Source organism: Colletes gigas, unplaced genomic scaffold (assembly GCF_013123115.1).
Source record: "Colletes gigas isolate AHSC1104 unplaced genomic scaffold, ASM1312311v1 Colletes_gigas_Sc00043, whole genome shotgun sequence".
In the NCBI taxonomy this organism is placed as follows: Eukaryota; Metazoa; Arthropoda; class Insecta; order Hymenoptera; family Colletidae; genus Colletes; species Colletes gigas.
In genome coordinates this window covers 366912-379548 of record NW_025106672.1, presented here as the reverse complement: position 1 = coordinate 379548, position 12637 = coordinate 366912, and the positions used below count along the sequence as shown (strand labels likewise).

The 12637-nt window shown below is 33.0% G+C and overlaps 2 protein-coding genes across 3 annotated transcripts; both read right to left on the bottom strand.

The window, feature by feature from the left end:
* Positions 1 to 3214, bottom strand: LOC122403005. Of its 2 annotated transcripts, none has more exons than XM_043406272.1 (4): positions 2838 to 3214; positions 2430 to 2573; positions 2139 to 2369; positions 1 to 254 (listed from the first exon to the last, which is right to left on the bottom strand). In XM_043406272.1, exons 1-4 carry the CDS (start codon positions 3136 to 3138, stop codon positions 85 to 87), a joined length of 846 nt encoding a protein of 281 aa, XP_043262207.1. In that variant the 5' UTR covers positions 3139 to 3214; the 3' UTR covers positions 1 to 84. The 2 variants fall into 2 exon arrangements, with proteins under 2 accessions (XP_043262207.1, XP_043262208.1); XM_043406273.1 differs by having other exon boundaries at positions 2841 to 3214.
* A 50-nt stretch (positions 3215 to 3264) lies between these two features.
* On the bottom strand, positions 3265 to 11984 carry LOC122403011 (adenylate kinase isoenzyme 1). The gene is made up of 5 exons (XM_043406281.1): positions 11854 to 11984; positions 11188 to 11466; positions 7203 to 7328; positions 6935 to 7120; positions 3265 to 4062 (listed from the first exon to the last, which is right to left on the bottom strand). The coding sequence occupies exons 1-5, from the start codon at positions 11881 to 11883 to the stop codon at positions 3991 to 3993; spliced, it is 693 nt and encodes a 230-aa protein (XP_043262216.1). The 5' UTR covers positions 11884 to 11984; the 3' UTR covers positions 3265 to 3990.
* Between the last annotated feature and the right edge of the window lie 653 nt (positions 11985 to 12637).

The window sequence follows — 12637 nt, the reverse complement described above, 5'->3', positions numbered from 1 at the left end:
TTAAATTTCTTTATTCGAACAGTTTTGAACGCAGTACACAAGTTCGCAGTGTGATTTTATATTTTTGATTGTGTAAAAGTATAATTACATCGGTGGAATTTCACAAATAAAGGGCAATGTGCTATCACAAGACAGTACTTTCCAAAATGGACCAGATCTCGATTCAGATGGTCGAAAGAGACCAACGCATCCTTTCCAGTGCGAGGGTTCTCCTTCTGCCCATGCTCTGTATTTAAAACAAGCAAGTGGTTCGCCTAAAAAATGTGTATTACGCGTTAAAATTGTTATTCTCCATTTCGAAATGATTGGGGAAAGCACAATTTGTAAAAATATAGTCTTAGAATTTTACACGTGTGTATATAAAAAGTAAAAATTGTATTCTTTCTTCTGGATTAACTAAAATTTGTAAATAATATCATTAGTTTTTCCATTAGTAACAAAAACTGTACATGTAGTTGTATGCTAAACACCTGTATAGATGTATTTAACATTCGTATTTTTATTACATCGATATACAGTGACTGTTACTTAAAATCGCACACCTAGCGATTCAGCTGATATTTTTTCAATAGAACATGAAAATTGTACAAAATTGTTGAAACTTGTATAGAGGCATTTAGTGTAACATAACAACAATGCAAAAAAACCTTTAGCAGTACTCAGTAAATTAAATAAAATTTGAGGTTGCGTATGAAATTTAGCTGTCAGTAAAAATCGTATACTGTTGGCAACATTGGAAATCCGGTGAATCCCCAATTGTTTTTTGTGTAACAATGTTTAGCAACGATTGAATCTAGCTGATTTAGTAGTATTTTGATTGTTATATGCGTTGTTCTACCAAAAAATAAATATAAAAAAGACCTAAAATGCAACAAACTACAGTAATCGTACACTACACTGTTGGTAACATTGGAAATCCGGTGAATCCCCAATTGTTTTTTGTGTAACAATGTTTAGCAACGATTGAATCTAGTTGATTTAGCAGCGTTCTGACTGTTATATGCGTTGTTTTGCCAAAAAATCAATAAAAAAAGACTTAAAATGTAACAAACTACAATAGCAGAGCGTGAATTAGTTATTTATTACTGTAAAAACAAAAAATGTTATAATGAAATTAGTAAAATTATTAGAGAGGTCTGATACGAAACTGAATATCAGAGATGAACGATGGATTGTTAGAAAAATCAAGGATGATCCGAGGATTAGTGCTCTAAAATTAGCGTCGGTAGTTGAAAAATATTTAAATAAGAAAGTAAGTGACTCAACCATTAGAAGAGTATTAAGACTAAAGAAGTATCGTGGTAGAGTTGCTAGAAAGAAGCCGTTCATAAGTTTGCAAAATAGGAAGAAGAGGTACGAGTTTGCTAAGAAGTATGTCAAAGAACAGTTTACTTTTTGGAAAAATGTAACTTTTACTGACGACTTGAAATTTAATACATTTGGTTCGGATGGAAGAAAAATTGTATGGAGGAAACCAAATACAGTTATGGATATTAAAAATCCCAAAGCAACAGTTAAATTTGGCGATGGATCTCAAATGGTCTGGAGCTGCATGTCAGCATCTGGCGTTGGAAATTTGGTATTTATTGATAATATAACAGATAAGTGGTCGTATTTGAGTATATTAAAAAATAATTTAAAAGAGAGTGCCAAAAAATGGGTATTTTGAACCATTTTAAATTTTACGCCAACGATTCGAAGCAGAATTCTTATGTAGCGAAGAATTGGCTGTTGTATAAATGCCCTAAAGGTCTTTTATTGAAAAAATATCGTCTGAACCGCTGGGTGTACAATTTTACGTGAATCACTGTATGTATATGTATATTTATGGATTTATCAAATCAATTATTGATTTTAATTACCCCTTACGTTTATTTATTTTTCTTGCTGCTATAAAATTATTTCCAAAATTGGGGAAATCACAATTTGTAAAAGTATAGTCTTGGAATGTTATATCCACGTGTATACATACATATACTTAATCCTCGAAAAGTAAGAATTGTATTTTTCCTATTTAAGGAAGTGTTCTTTGGTAGAAATAGCATTTACCAATGAGACAAAGATACGAGTAATTTATAACAAGGAAAATTAATGATCGGTGGAAATAAATTCGGTGTAATGGTCAGAATATAAATTACCAAACTCGTTTTTCCAAATGTTCTCGTGGTCGCGGTTGCTTAGCCCAATGAACGTGGATGTATTTTGCAAAATATATTTTGCAAGTTCGTTTGTACGTTGCTCGCTAATTATATGTGCGATCGAGGCGTTCATTTTTTGGCAAGAAATTTGTGCTTGGCTGTAACTCAAATCGTTGTTCGAAAACAGGAATACTCCTGTCCTAGGGATGCACACCAGTGAAAAATCGCCGCCTAAAAATAATTAATGTTCATAACATATATTTGATGTTTACACTCGTTCTTGAAATTTACCAGTAGAAATATGACTCGAATACATGCTATAGTATTTGTAATTCTTGTCTGGTACGAAGCTGGTGAATTTATGAATCTCCGGGCACTGAAGAGCTTGGCACACAATCCTTCGACCACTTTTATTCTCTGCGTCGACATTCCACTCTATGTTAATAAAATAAAACTTTCAAATAGCTTAGAACAACTCTTTCTTCAGATACTTATGAAGACTTTATTAATTGGTAATCAGTAATTTAATTAAGGGGTCTGATAATTTTAGATTTTAAAAATTTAAAGCACTTTTAGTGTCTTCTTCTCTTTTCAAATATCTTGAAAGTCATTGTCAATGTAAGTAATATTATAAGAAATTATAATAGTAATAAGTATAGTAGTAATAGAACTATAATAGAAATTAAATGTTCATCTCACCACGATGATCAGTTTCTAAACCGTAATTAAATGCCAAAGCTTTCTTGGCCGATGAAAATTGTTTGCATTCGTTGATATTTCGAACAGTTGTCCTCGACAGTATTAATTGGTTCGAACGAACATTGGATCTGATTAGTTTGTAGTCTGGTAATTTACGAGAATTGATCCTACAGCAACGATCACATAAAACGATTGATAATGTTTGCAAATATAAAGACGAAATTATTAAAACTGTGGACACTAGGTTCATTTTTATGTTCACAAAGATCTCGATCGAATATGGAGATCCTTGATGTTTCATAGTTTTTCACGGAAACGTCGTTTCCAATGATGGACAAGGCTAATTAACTCCTCGTCAACGTGACAAATACACAATGCAAACGGGAAATTAAATTTAGTCAGAGTTGGCTGGGATTGAAAAATGAAGTCGTAAAATATATAGATTTATTATTCAAAACAGACAGTAAATTTATGAGCAATGTAACAATAATTGATATTAGCAGGTACTCCCTAGGACAGATTGAATTTCTTTTTTTATTGCTATCGGAAAGTAGGTAGTCGAGACTCGCTAGTCTAATAATAATAAATTAACGGTTTAAATAATTTTCCTAGAAATTTACGAGCCAGGTTTCCCAGGTATCCAATTAGTTTAAAAAAAGTATCAGTCGAAAGTTACAGTAGATTCGCTAGTCTAATTAATAATAAATTAACGCTTTGAGTAATTTTCCTAGTAAAATAACGAGGTAGGTTCTCCAAACATTGAATTAGTTTTGGGTGCAACTGCTCTGCCCCCTAATAACGGAAAAATGGCGTCACAGTCCACCATTAAGCATTTAAACGTAAATTTTCTTTCTATTTCAAATGTATGTACCTACCGTTTTCATTGCACGGTCCTATCATGTGTATACTAATATACACGAAAATCTCTTACCAATTCTTTTATCCAGTATGGCAAAACTAATAAAAATTTGTTCATATGTTCCTTAAACATATTTAGCCGCACATTTAGAAAACCTTCCTCGTCAGAGTATTTGATTAACTAGAAATGGATGACATTGAAATATACATATACTTGACATTCTGAATCTCGACTCGGGAACCACCGAGAAATCATTTATGAATTATTATTAGGCAGTCCTAAACTTAGGCGAGCCTAAGCCAGCAAAGAATCGAGCGCTTTCGTCGCTTCTGCGAACACAGTGTCCACGGTGCCTTCAGCATTTATCTAAACAAAATAATTTACGGTCATTTTAACGAGCAAATCGTCGCCTAAATATGTAACTGGTTTTCCAATGAAAGCGATAGAACTTTGAATAAAAATAAAATATGCACTTTGAATTCTATAAAAGATTACATATCTGGTGGCCGATGCTTTATTTTTATGTACATTCAATGATATTATAAATGACATACTATTTAACTCTTTGGAGCATGCTGGGATTAACACTAGATATACTAGACCAGTCATTTTCACTGGTCCTGCAATTTTAATTCAAAATTCCTACTGCATGTAACATTTTCTTTCCCGAATGATGTCATGACTTTTGTAGCTATAACTAAAGAATCAGTTTTATGAACTGTATATTATTTTATATATATTCGTAACAAATATATTTTTTGTTATTGACACTTATACCAGTACCAGCCAAAATGACTGCTGCATGTTTCCATGCGATGAAATGACATTAGGGCAGCTACAACAATTGATAAGTACTGCAACATTTTTTTGGTACAGAATATACGATTCCAGGAAAATCATGATTCTGATGCAGTACGTGTAGTGGCCTTTGGAATTGTATATTTACTCAGGGTTTTGGGCCACACATAAGGTTCTCCTCGCAAGCAAAATTGAAGGCGTTTATTGCGATATTATATGCACGTGGGGCGTACAAAGGAAACACTTTGAAACTTGAATATTTATGGAATAACAAGTGGGGTAAAAACCAAAGTTTTACGTTACATTCGTTTCGACAAAAGAAATCAGAAGAGTCAACGTTTACAAAGAGACAAATTCGCTTTAGTTTCAACAGTTTGGGATAAATTTATTGAAAATAGCCAAAATTGCTTCAAACCAGGAGCTTATATTACGGAGGATGAGCACCTCTTTTTAACAAAGGCCAGATGCAGGTTCACACAATATATGCCAAACAAGCCTCATAAATTTGGCATGAAATTTTGGCTGGTGTCTGACGTTGAAACTAAATATGTAATAAATAGCTTTCCTTATTTCGGAAAAGATGAGGCTTGAGATTCATCAACTCCACTAAGTGAATATGTTGTACTGAAACTTGTAGAACCATGTACTTCGAAAGGTAGAACCATAACAACGGACAATTTCTTCAACAGTTTGCCTCTGGCGTTGAAATTATTATCTAAAAATACTTCGTTGCTTGGAACAATACGTGCAAACAGGAGAGAAATCCCAAAAATTTGCAAACAGAAGAAAGATAGCATGGTACATTTCTCAACGTTGCTGTACATATCAAATGGATCTATACTTATAGTTTATAAGAGTAAACTGAATAAGAAAGTACTTGTACTAAGTGCAAAGCACAAACATGTAAAAATTGACAAAACTAACAAGAAATTACTAGAAACTGTGTCTTTTTATAATAACACAAAATTTCACTTCAAGTTTTTTTCAATGTTTTAGATTTAGCTGGAATAAATTACTGGATATTGTATAAAAACACGACAGGTAAAAATATATCAAGGAAAGACATTTTGTTCCGATTAACTAAAGAACTTGCTTCTGAATATCAGACTTTAAGGGAAAAACCACAAGAAGCTAATATACCAAGTTCAAGTGGCACCGCTCCTGTACGTAAATGGTGTCAAATAGGATATTGCAATAATAATAAGACCACAACTATTTGCAATATATGCAAAAAAAATGTATGCGGAAAGTACACACAGAGCAAAATCAGCATATGTAAAAATTGTGACCAATGTACTATAAACAATTAAGCGTTTGACTAATTGATAATGTCAATAAATCTATTTATATATTATAATTAATATTATTAATCTTTTTTTATCATTTTTTAAAAGTAAGTAAAGACTGAAAACCCCACTAAGCACTTTTTCTAAAGACCAGTCATTCTGACTGGTTTTGGTAGAAATAGGTATACTTAAATAGTTGGTAAATCTAGTGTTAAAAGTGTCCCAACTTTTTGATGTACCGTAATGCATGTTGGGACATTTTTAGTCCCACCTCGAAATATTGCAATAGCTGCATGCGTATAGGTTTATAATTCGTCTTATTTTCGTAAAGCAGTTGGCATCGTCAACTAATGTTACAAATGTATTCACTTGTGTTGGCAACATTCAACATGCCAATACAGGTTCATCAATTGTTGCAAGCGGAAGGTTTATTGCGACAACTATCACTATTCTTTTTTTATGTTTTTACATTGTGATACCTTCATTAATAAAAATATACTAATTTTGTTTAATTCAAAACGCAATAAAGTTTCTATGCAACTTGGTTTATTTTATTATCTGAAATCCTGTGCCACAAAGAGTTAAATGGCTACCCTTTAAAAATGATAAAATAGTCGTAAATGGTATAGAATTGATAAATCCAATTGTGGTTGGTAGACATTTACTGGTGATCAGTGGGTTTGGACTGAATTTTGTAAATTGTAATTTGTCGTTAGAGCTCAAAGATAGAATAATGTCGTTAAAAAGTGTATTATCGAATCTGTTAAAGAATTTCTATTTGAAATGTCAATTCATTGCAAAGAAAGATTCGAACGATGTTAATTGTTTCAACATTATATTGGAAGAAATATCCCATTTGGAGAACGCAATGGACATTTTGAAAATTATTTCCAAAATAGGTGTGACTGTGTTAGAATATTCTAACAAACGAAGAATACACATTGACTAAAAAACATTAAGTAATTGTTCATTATAGAGTAATTGTAAGCCTTTTGCGTACGTTAAAATCACGATTTCATCAAACTTGCTTTCATCAAAAAACAATTATTATAAATATAATAAAATTTAGAATAATTTTACTTATTATTTCAGAATTTTTTTTTTTTATTTCTTTATTTAAATAATAGACTCTTATTGAAAAGCTCAATACTTACTTTGACAACTTTGTCTTTATAATGTTGAACGATCTCGCCGTTTTTCACATTAAATATTTCGATCCTCTTCTTTATCGTCTCCTCGTTGTCATCGGCTCTTTGTGAAACGGCCGCTCGACCCAGCAGCCTTTTTGTCATTGTTTCGTTGGAGACGTCGAAAAAAATAATCATGTCGACCGTACAAACCTAAATTCGTTAAATGCTTTGAAATTCTCGCCTTCGACTTCTTCTCAACAATAGATTTTATAGTTATTACGATTGTGCTTACGTTCTTTTCAAAAAGAATCCCTTGTTCTAACTCACGAGGGTATCCATCGATTAGAAATCCAGTTTTTGTACTTTCTTCTTTTTTAGCTTTCTCCATTCGTTCTCTTATTAGGTCCAATACGATGTCCTAACGGAAACCACATGATCTTCACACTGAGAAAAGTGTTTTTCCACGTACACTCATACATGGAAATATTTGAGCGCTTATATTTATAACATTCGTTGTTTAATTAGCTAAGAGTTAAAAATGCAAACGTCCTCGAATACTTTCGTGCACGAGTGTACAATCACGAGAATCTTGAAAAATTTCTACAAATGATTAATCATACAACGACGATCTACCTACTACTGTTCTATCAAGTATTTATATATTAGGGGGATTGGAAAGTAATGTCGTTTTTTTACATTAAATTCAAACAGATAAATTTTGAACAAGTTTTTATTTTTAATCAATGATGTAATCACCCTCGTTATCAACAACCTTTTGTCATCTAGTATGCAAATTTTCAATGCCAGATCGATAAAAATCAATTGGTTTTTGAACAAAATATCTAGAGATGGCATTTTGGACATCATCCAAATTATCAAATATTTTGCCACTTAGAAAATGTTGTAGCGATTTGAATAGATGGAAATGCGTCCCATCCCCATTCATTAATTTTTTCCAGAGTTCGTCTCACACACTGAGGTATTGCAATATTGTGTTGCAGAATAATGCCTTTTCTGTTGACAATCGCTGCGCACTTTTCAATTAAAGATTGATTTGCTCGATCCAATTGTTCACAGTAAAGGTCTGCATTCGCAGTTTGTCCAGGTTTCAGCACTTCAAAATGAATGACCACGCTAATACTCTACCAAACACACAAAAGCGTCTTTTTGGAGTGTAAACCTGTCTTAGCTGTACTTCTTGGCAATTCATTTAGAGAGAGCCACTGCCTTTTACATTTTGGATTATCATAGAGGACCCACTTTACATCTCGAGTGATCAAACGATCAAAAAATACTTCTGTATTCTACCGCTAAAGCAATAAGTTGCATGTGGTGAACCAGTTAGCTTTGTTTTCTTCGGACAGATTATGCGGGGCCCAAACACCTGCTCTGCTTACTTTACCAATCCTCTGCAAATGTTCTTGGATGGTCGATCAAGCTTGGTTAAGAGTCTTTGACTGTTCCTTGATTGTTTAACACGGATTTGTTTCCACTTTCGCCATTAACATGTCATTGTCTAAAGTTGCTGTTCTTCCTGATCGATGGGTGTCAAAAAGGTCAAAATTACCGGATTTGAACTTGGAAAGCCACTTTTGACATTTACGAACGTCTAATGCACTTGGATAAACATTGCAAATGTTTTTGGTAGCAACTGTTCCGTTACTATCCTTGTGAAACTCAAAAAGCATACAATGCCGGATATGTACCTCTTCTGGTATTTGGCTCGCCGTTTCATCATAAATTGCAAAAGAAATTTAGGATTTAATTATTTACGAGTAAATAGGTCACTCTAACCTTGCAATGTCATTGACACGACTTTGAAGTACACAATGAACTGATAAATAACAAACAAATATCTACATGCGCAGAAACGACATTACTTTCTGGTCCTTCTAATATTTACAGTGACTGTCACATAAAATCGTACAACTAGCTGTTCATCCGTTATTTTTTCAATAAACCATGAAAATTGTACAAAATTATTGAAGCTCGTATAGAGGTATATAGTGTAATATTTCTTTATTTAATACATAACAACAATACAAAAAAACCTTTACTAGTACTCGATCAATTAAATAAAATTTGAGGTTGTGTATGAAACTTAGCTGTCAGTAAAAATCGTACACTGTTGGTAACATTCGAAATACAGTGAATCCCCAATTGCTTTTTGCCTAACAACGCTTAGCAACGATTGAATCTAGCTAATTTAGCGGCATTCTGATTGCTATATGCGTTGTTTTGCCAAAAAATCAATAAAAAAGACGTAAAATGCCACAAACTACAGTAGCAGAGCGTGAATTAGTTATTTATTACTGTAAAAACAAAAAAAGTTATAATGAAATTAGTAAAATTATTAATCGAAGTAGAAGCACAGTTCAATGTATACTAAAACGAAAGAAAGAAGAAGACTGTATTGTGAATAAGTTAAAAGAGAGGTCTGATAAGAAACTGAATATCAGAGATGAACGATGGATTGTTAGAACAATCAAGGATGATCCGAGGATTAATGCTCCAAAATTAGCGTCGGTAGTTGAAAAATATTTAAATAAGAAAGTAAGTGACTCAACCATTAGAAGAATATTAAGACTAAAGAAGTATCGTGGTAGAGTTGCTCGAAAGAAGCCGTTCATAAGTTTGCAAAATAGGAAGAAGAGGTACGAGTTTGTTAAGAAGTATATCAAAGAACAGTTTACTTTTTGGAAAAATGTAATTTTTACTGACGACTTGAAATTTAATACGTTTGGTTCGGATGGAAGAAAAATTGTATGGAGGAAACCAAATACAGCTATGGATATTAAAAATCTCAGAGCAACAGTTAAATTTGGAGATGGATCTCAAATGGTCTGGAACTGCATGTCAGCATCTGGCGTTGGAAAGCTGGTATTTATTGATAATATAATGAATAAGTGGTCGTATTTGAGTATATTAAAAAATAATTTAAAGAAAGTGCCAAAAAATGGGTATTTTAAACGATTTTAAATTTTATGCCAACGGTTCGAAGCAGAATTTTTATGTAGCAAAGAATTGGCTGTTGTATAAATGCCCTAAAGGTCTTGAAGCGCCCCCACAGTCTCCTGATATTAATGCCATAGAACATATTTGGAAAGAATTGGACAAAAAAATAGGATTACACAATATTACAAACAAGGAAAGCCTTAGAAAAGTTTTGCAAGAAGAATGGTCGAAAATAACACCTGAATTTTGTGCAAATTTAGTAAAATCAATTCCTTGACAATTGCAGTGTGTTCAAAATGCATTTGGTTACCCAAGCAAATATTAATATAAACAATTTTTATTATATATTTTTCTCAAGCTGTATCTTATTTCTTCTCTACGATTGGTACTGACAGCTAAGTTTCATAAGCAACTTCAAATTTTATTTAATTTACTGAGTACTACTAAAAGTTTGTTTATATTGTTACTATGTTTTAAATAAAGAAACATTACACTATATGCCTCTATACGAGTTTCAATAATTTAATACAATTTTCATGTTTTACTGAAAAAATATTGGCTGACTCACCAGGTGTACAATTTTAAGCGATAGTCACTGTATACAAGGTGTTTGGTCACCCTTGGGAAAAATATTAATGGGAAATTCTAGAGGCCAAAATAAGACGAAAATCAAGAATACCAATTTGTTGATGGAGGCTTCATTAAAAAGTTATTAACAATTAAATTCAAAAATTTCAAATCGTTCTAAAAAAATTATTTTCGGTTGCGGAGGCCAATTGCAATCATTTTTGGTCATTACACATACCCCCGAAATCCCACGCACCTTCGAGAAAAAAATTCCTTACCGAAAATCTAATTAGGTACCTAAATTTTTCGAGAAAATAAAAGAAATTTCAAATCGTTCTGGAAAAATTATTTTCGGTTGCGGGGGTTAATTACAGTCATTTTTGGTGAATAGACACACCCCCGAAATCCTACCCACTTTCTAGAAAAAAATTAGAGGTGTGAAATTTTTCAACGGAAAAAAAAAATTTCAAATCGTTTTGGAAAAATTACTTTCGGTTGTGGGGGTCAATTACAATCATTTTTGGTGAATAGACATATACCCGAAATCTTGCGCATTTTCGAGAAAAAAATTCAGTATGGGCGGAACTTTAAACGTTAATAACTTTTTAACGAAGTTTCCATCAACAAATTGGTATTCTTGATTTTCGTCTTGTTTTGGCCTCTAGAATCCCCCACTAAAATTTTTCCCAGGGGTGGCCGAACACCTTGTATATGTTAATATATGTATAAAAGTATTTTCCACGTGTATTATTTACCGTGGGGACGAACAGGCCCTTGGACATCAGTTCTTGAAGAGAGGCTCCTCTAGGACTGCCGCTAGCGACCTCTTCCCTCAAGAGATCGCCGCTGCTTATGTGGCAAAATCCATATTTCGCGATAATACGCTCGCATTGAGTTCCTTTGCCGCATCCTGGCCCACCGATTATCCACACAGTCTTCATCTTTCCACAATTTCGTTCCTTCGCGATATTCGTCTCGCGTTCACCTTCTAATTCTATCTCACAGAAACTCTTTAACGCCGATTGCTCCTCTCCCTATTAACAATGCGTTACTCTTATTCTATTTATTAACGTTCCGTAAATAAATTAACTGCAAGCTACAGTTACTTGCGTAGATAATTGAACGTGAGATAATTCATTTTTCTATACTCGCCGATAGTATCGAAAGTATAAATAATGTAACTCATTAAATACCGTTTATTGCATTGGTGGTCACTGATAACCGGCTTTCGTATCTTTAAAACGCTTCCAATGAATAAACCTTGATACTCGTCAATTTTCAAATAATACCATTTATATTAGAAATATTAAAAATTAACAAAAACATGTGGAACGTGTCAAAGAATTTTACGGATCAATGTATTTTTTTTTATTGCCACTTTCAATTAACAATGTATGTTCTCATAGTCAAAAGATGATTACCAAACAAAGACCGTGCTTTTGTTTTTTCATCGCCACTTGCTCTTCGATTTACGAATTTTGCCATCGCTATTGTCGCGAATAATTCACGTCAATCTGTAAAATCTTTAAGCCATGCGCAGTATGTACTTCGAAAAATTGAAATTTTACTTACGACAAGTTTTTACTTCCGAGTCGTAAATGAAAGATTAAGAAGTATTGGAATAAATGTACTTGTATCTCAACATTCGCGATAAGTGGGCTTAAAAATTACCGTGGACTTGCTATTCGAGATGCAACGGACCAGAGATTTCACTATTAACTGTTGAGAGGGATAGTCGAAGCTTTCGAGTTAAAATTTCGAACATATCGATTTATCATTGGCTGTTCGTCATCGGGTGGGAGTGATTTTCACGCATGTGCGACGATTTAAGGTCAACATCTTGCGCGGAGATAGATAATTGCATATGTACACATGTATCCTAGACACCTTGAACTTTTTAACACGTTTTCCATATCTAAACATGCCCCAATTTGTTCGAATTATAGTATAAAACGTAGAAATATTCGCCAATTTAATGGCATAATTTGATACCATTTACAATTTAACTAGCATTATTTACAATTTTACGTGTATTAACTATCTTTCATTTTAAACCTTTTGTAAGTTTAAAACGTCGATCACCGGTGACCACCATGGCAATCAACATGTTAACATCCCCAAATTAAAAGTCTCGAAACACTTTAACGAATTAAAAACTCGTAACTTCGAAGGCGACGAGCTTTATGTTATTTTTGACATCGAGGT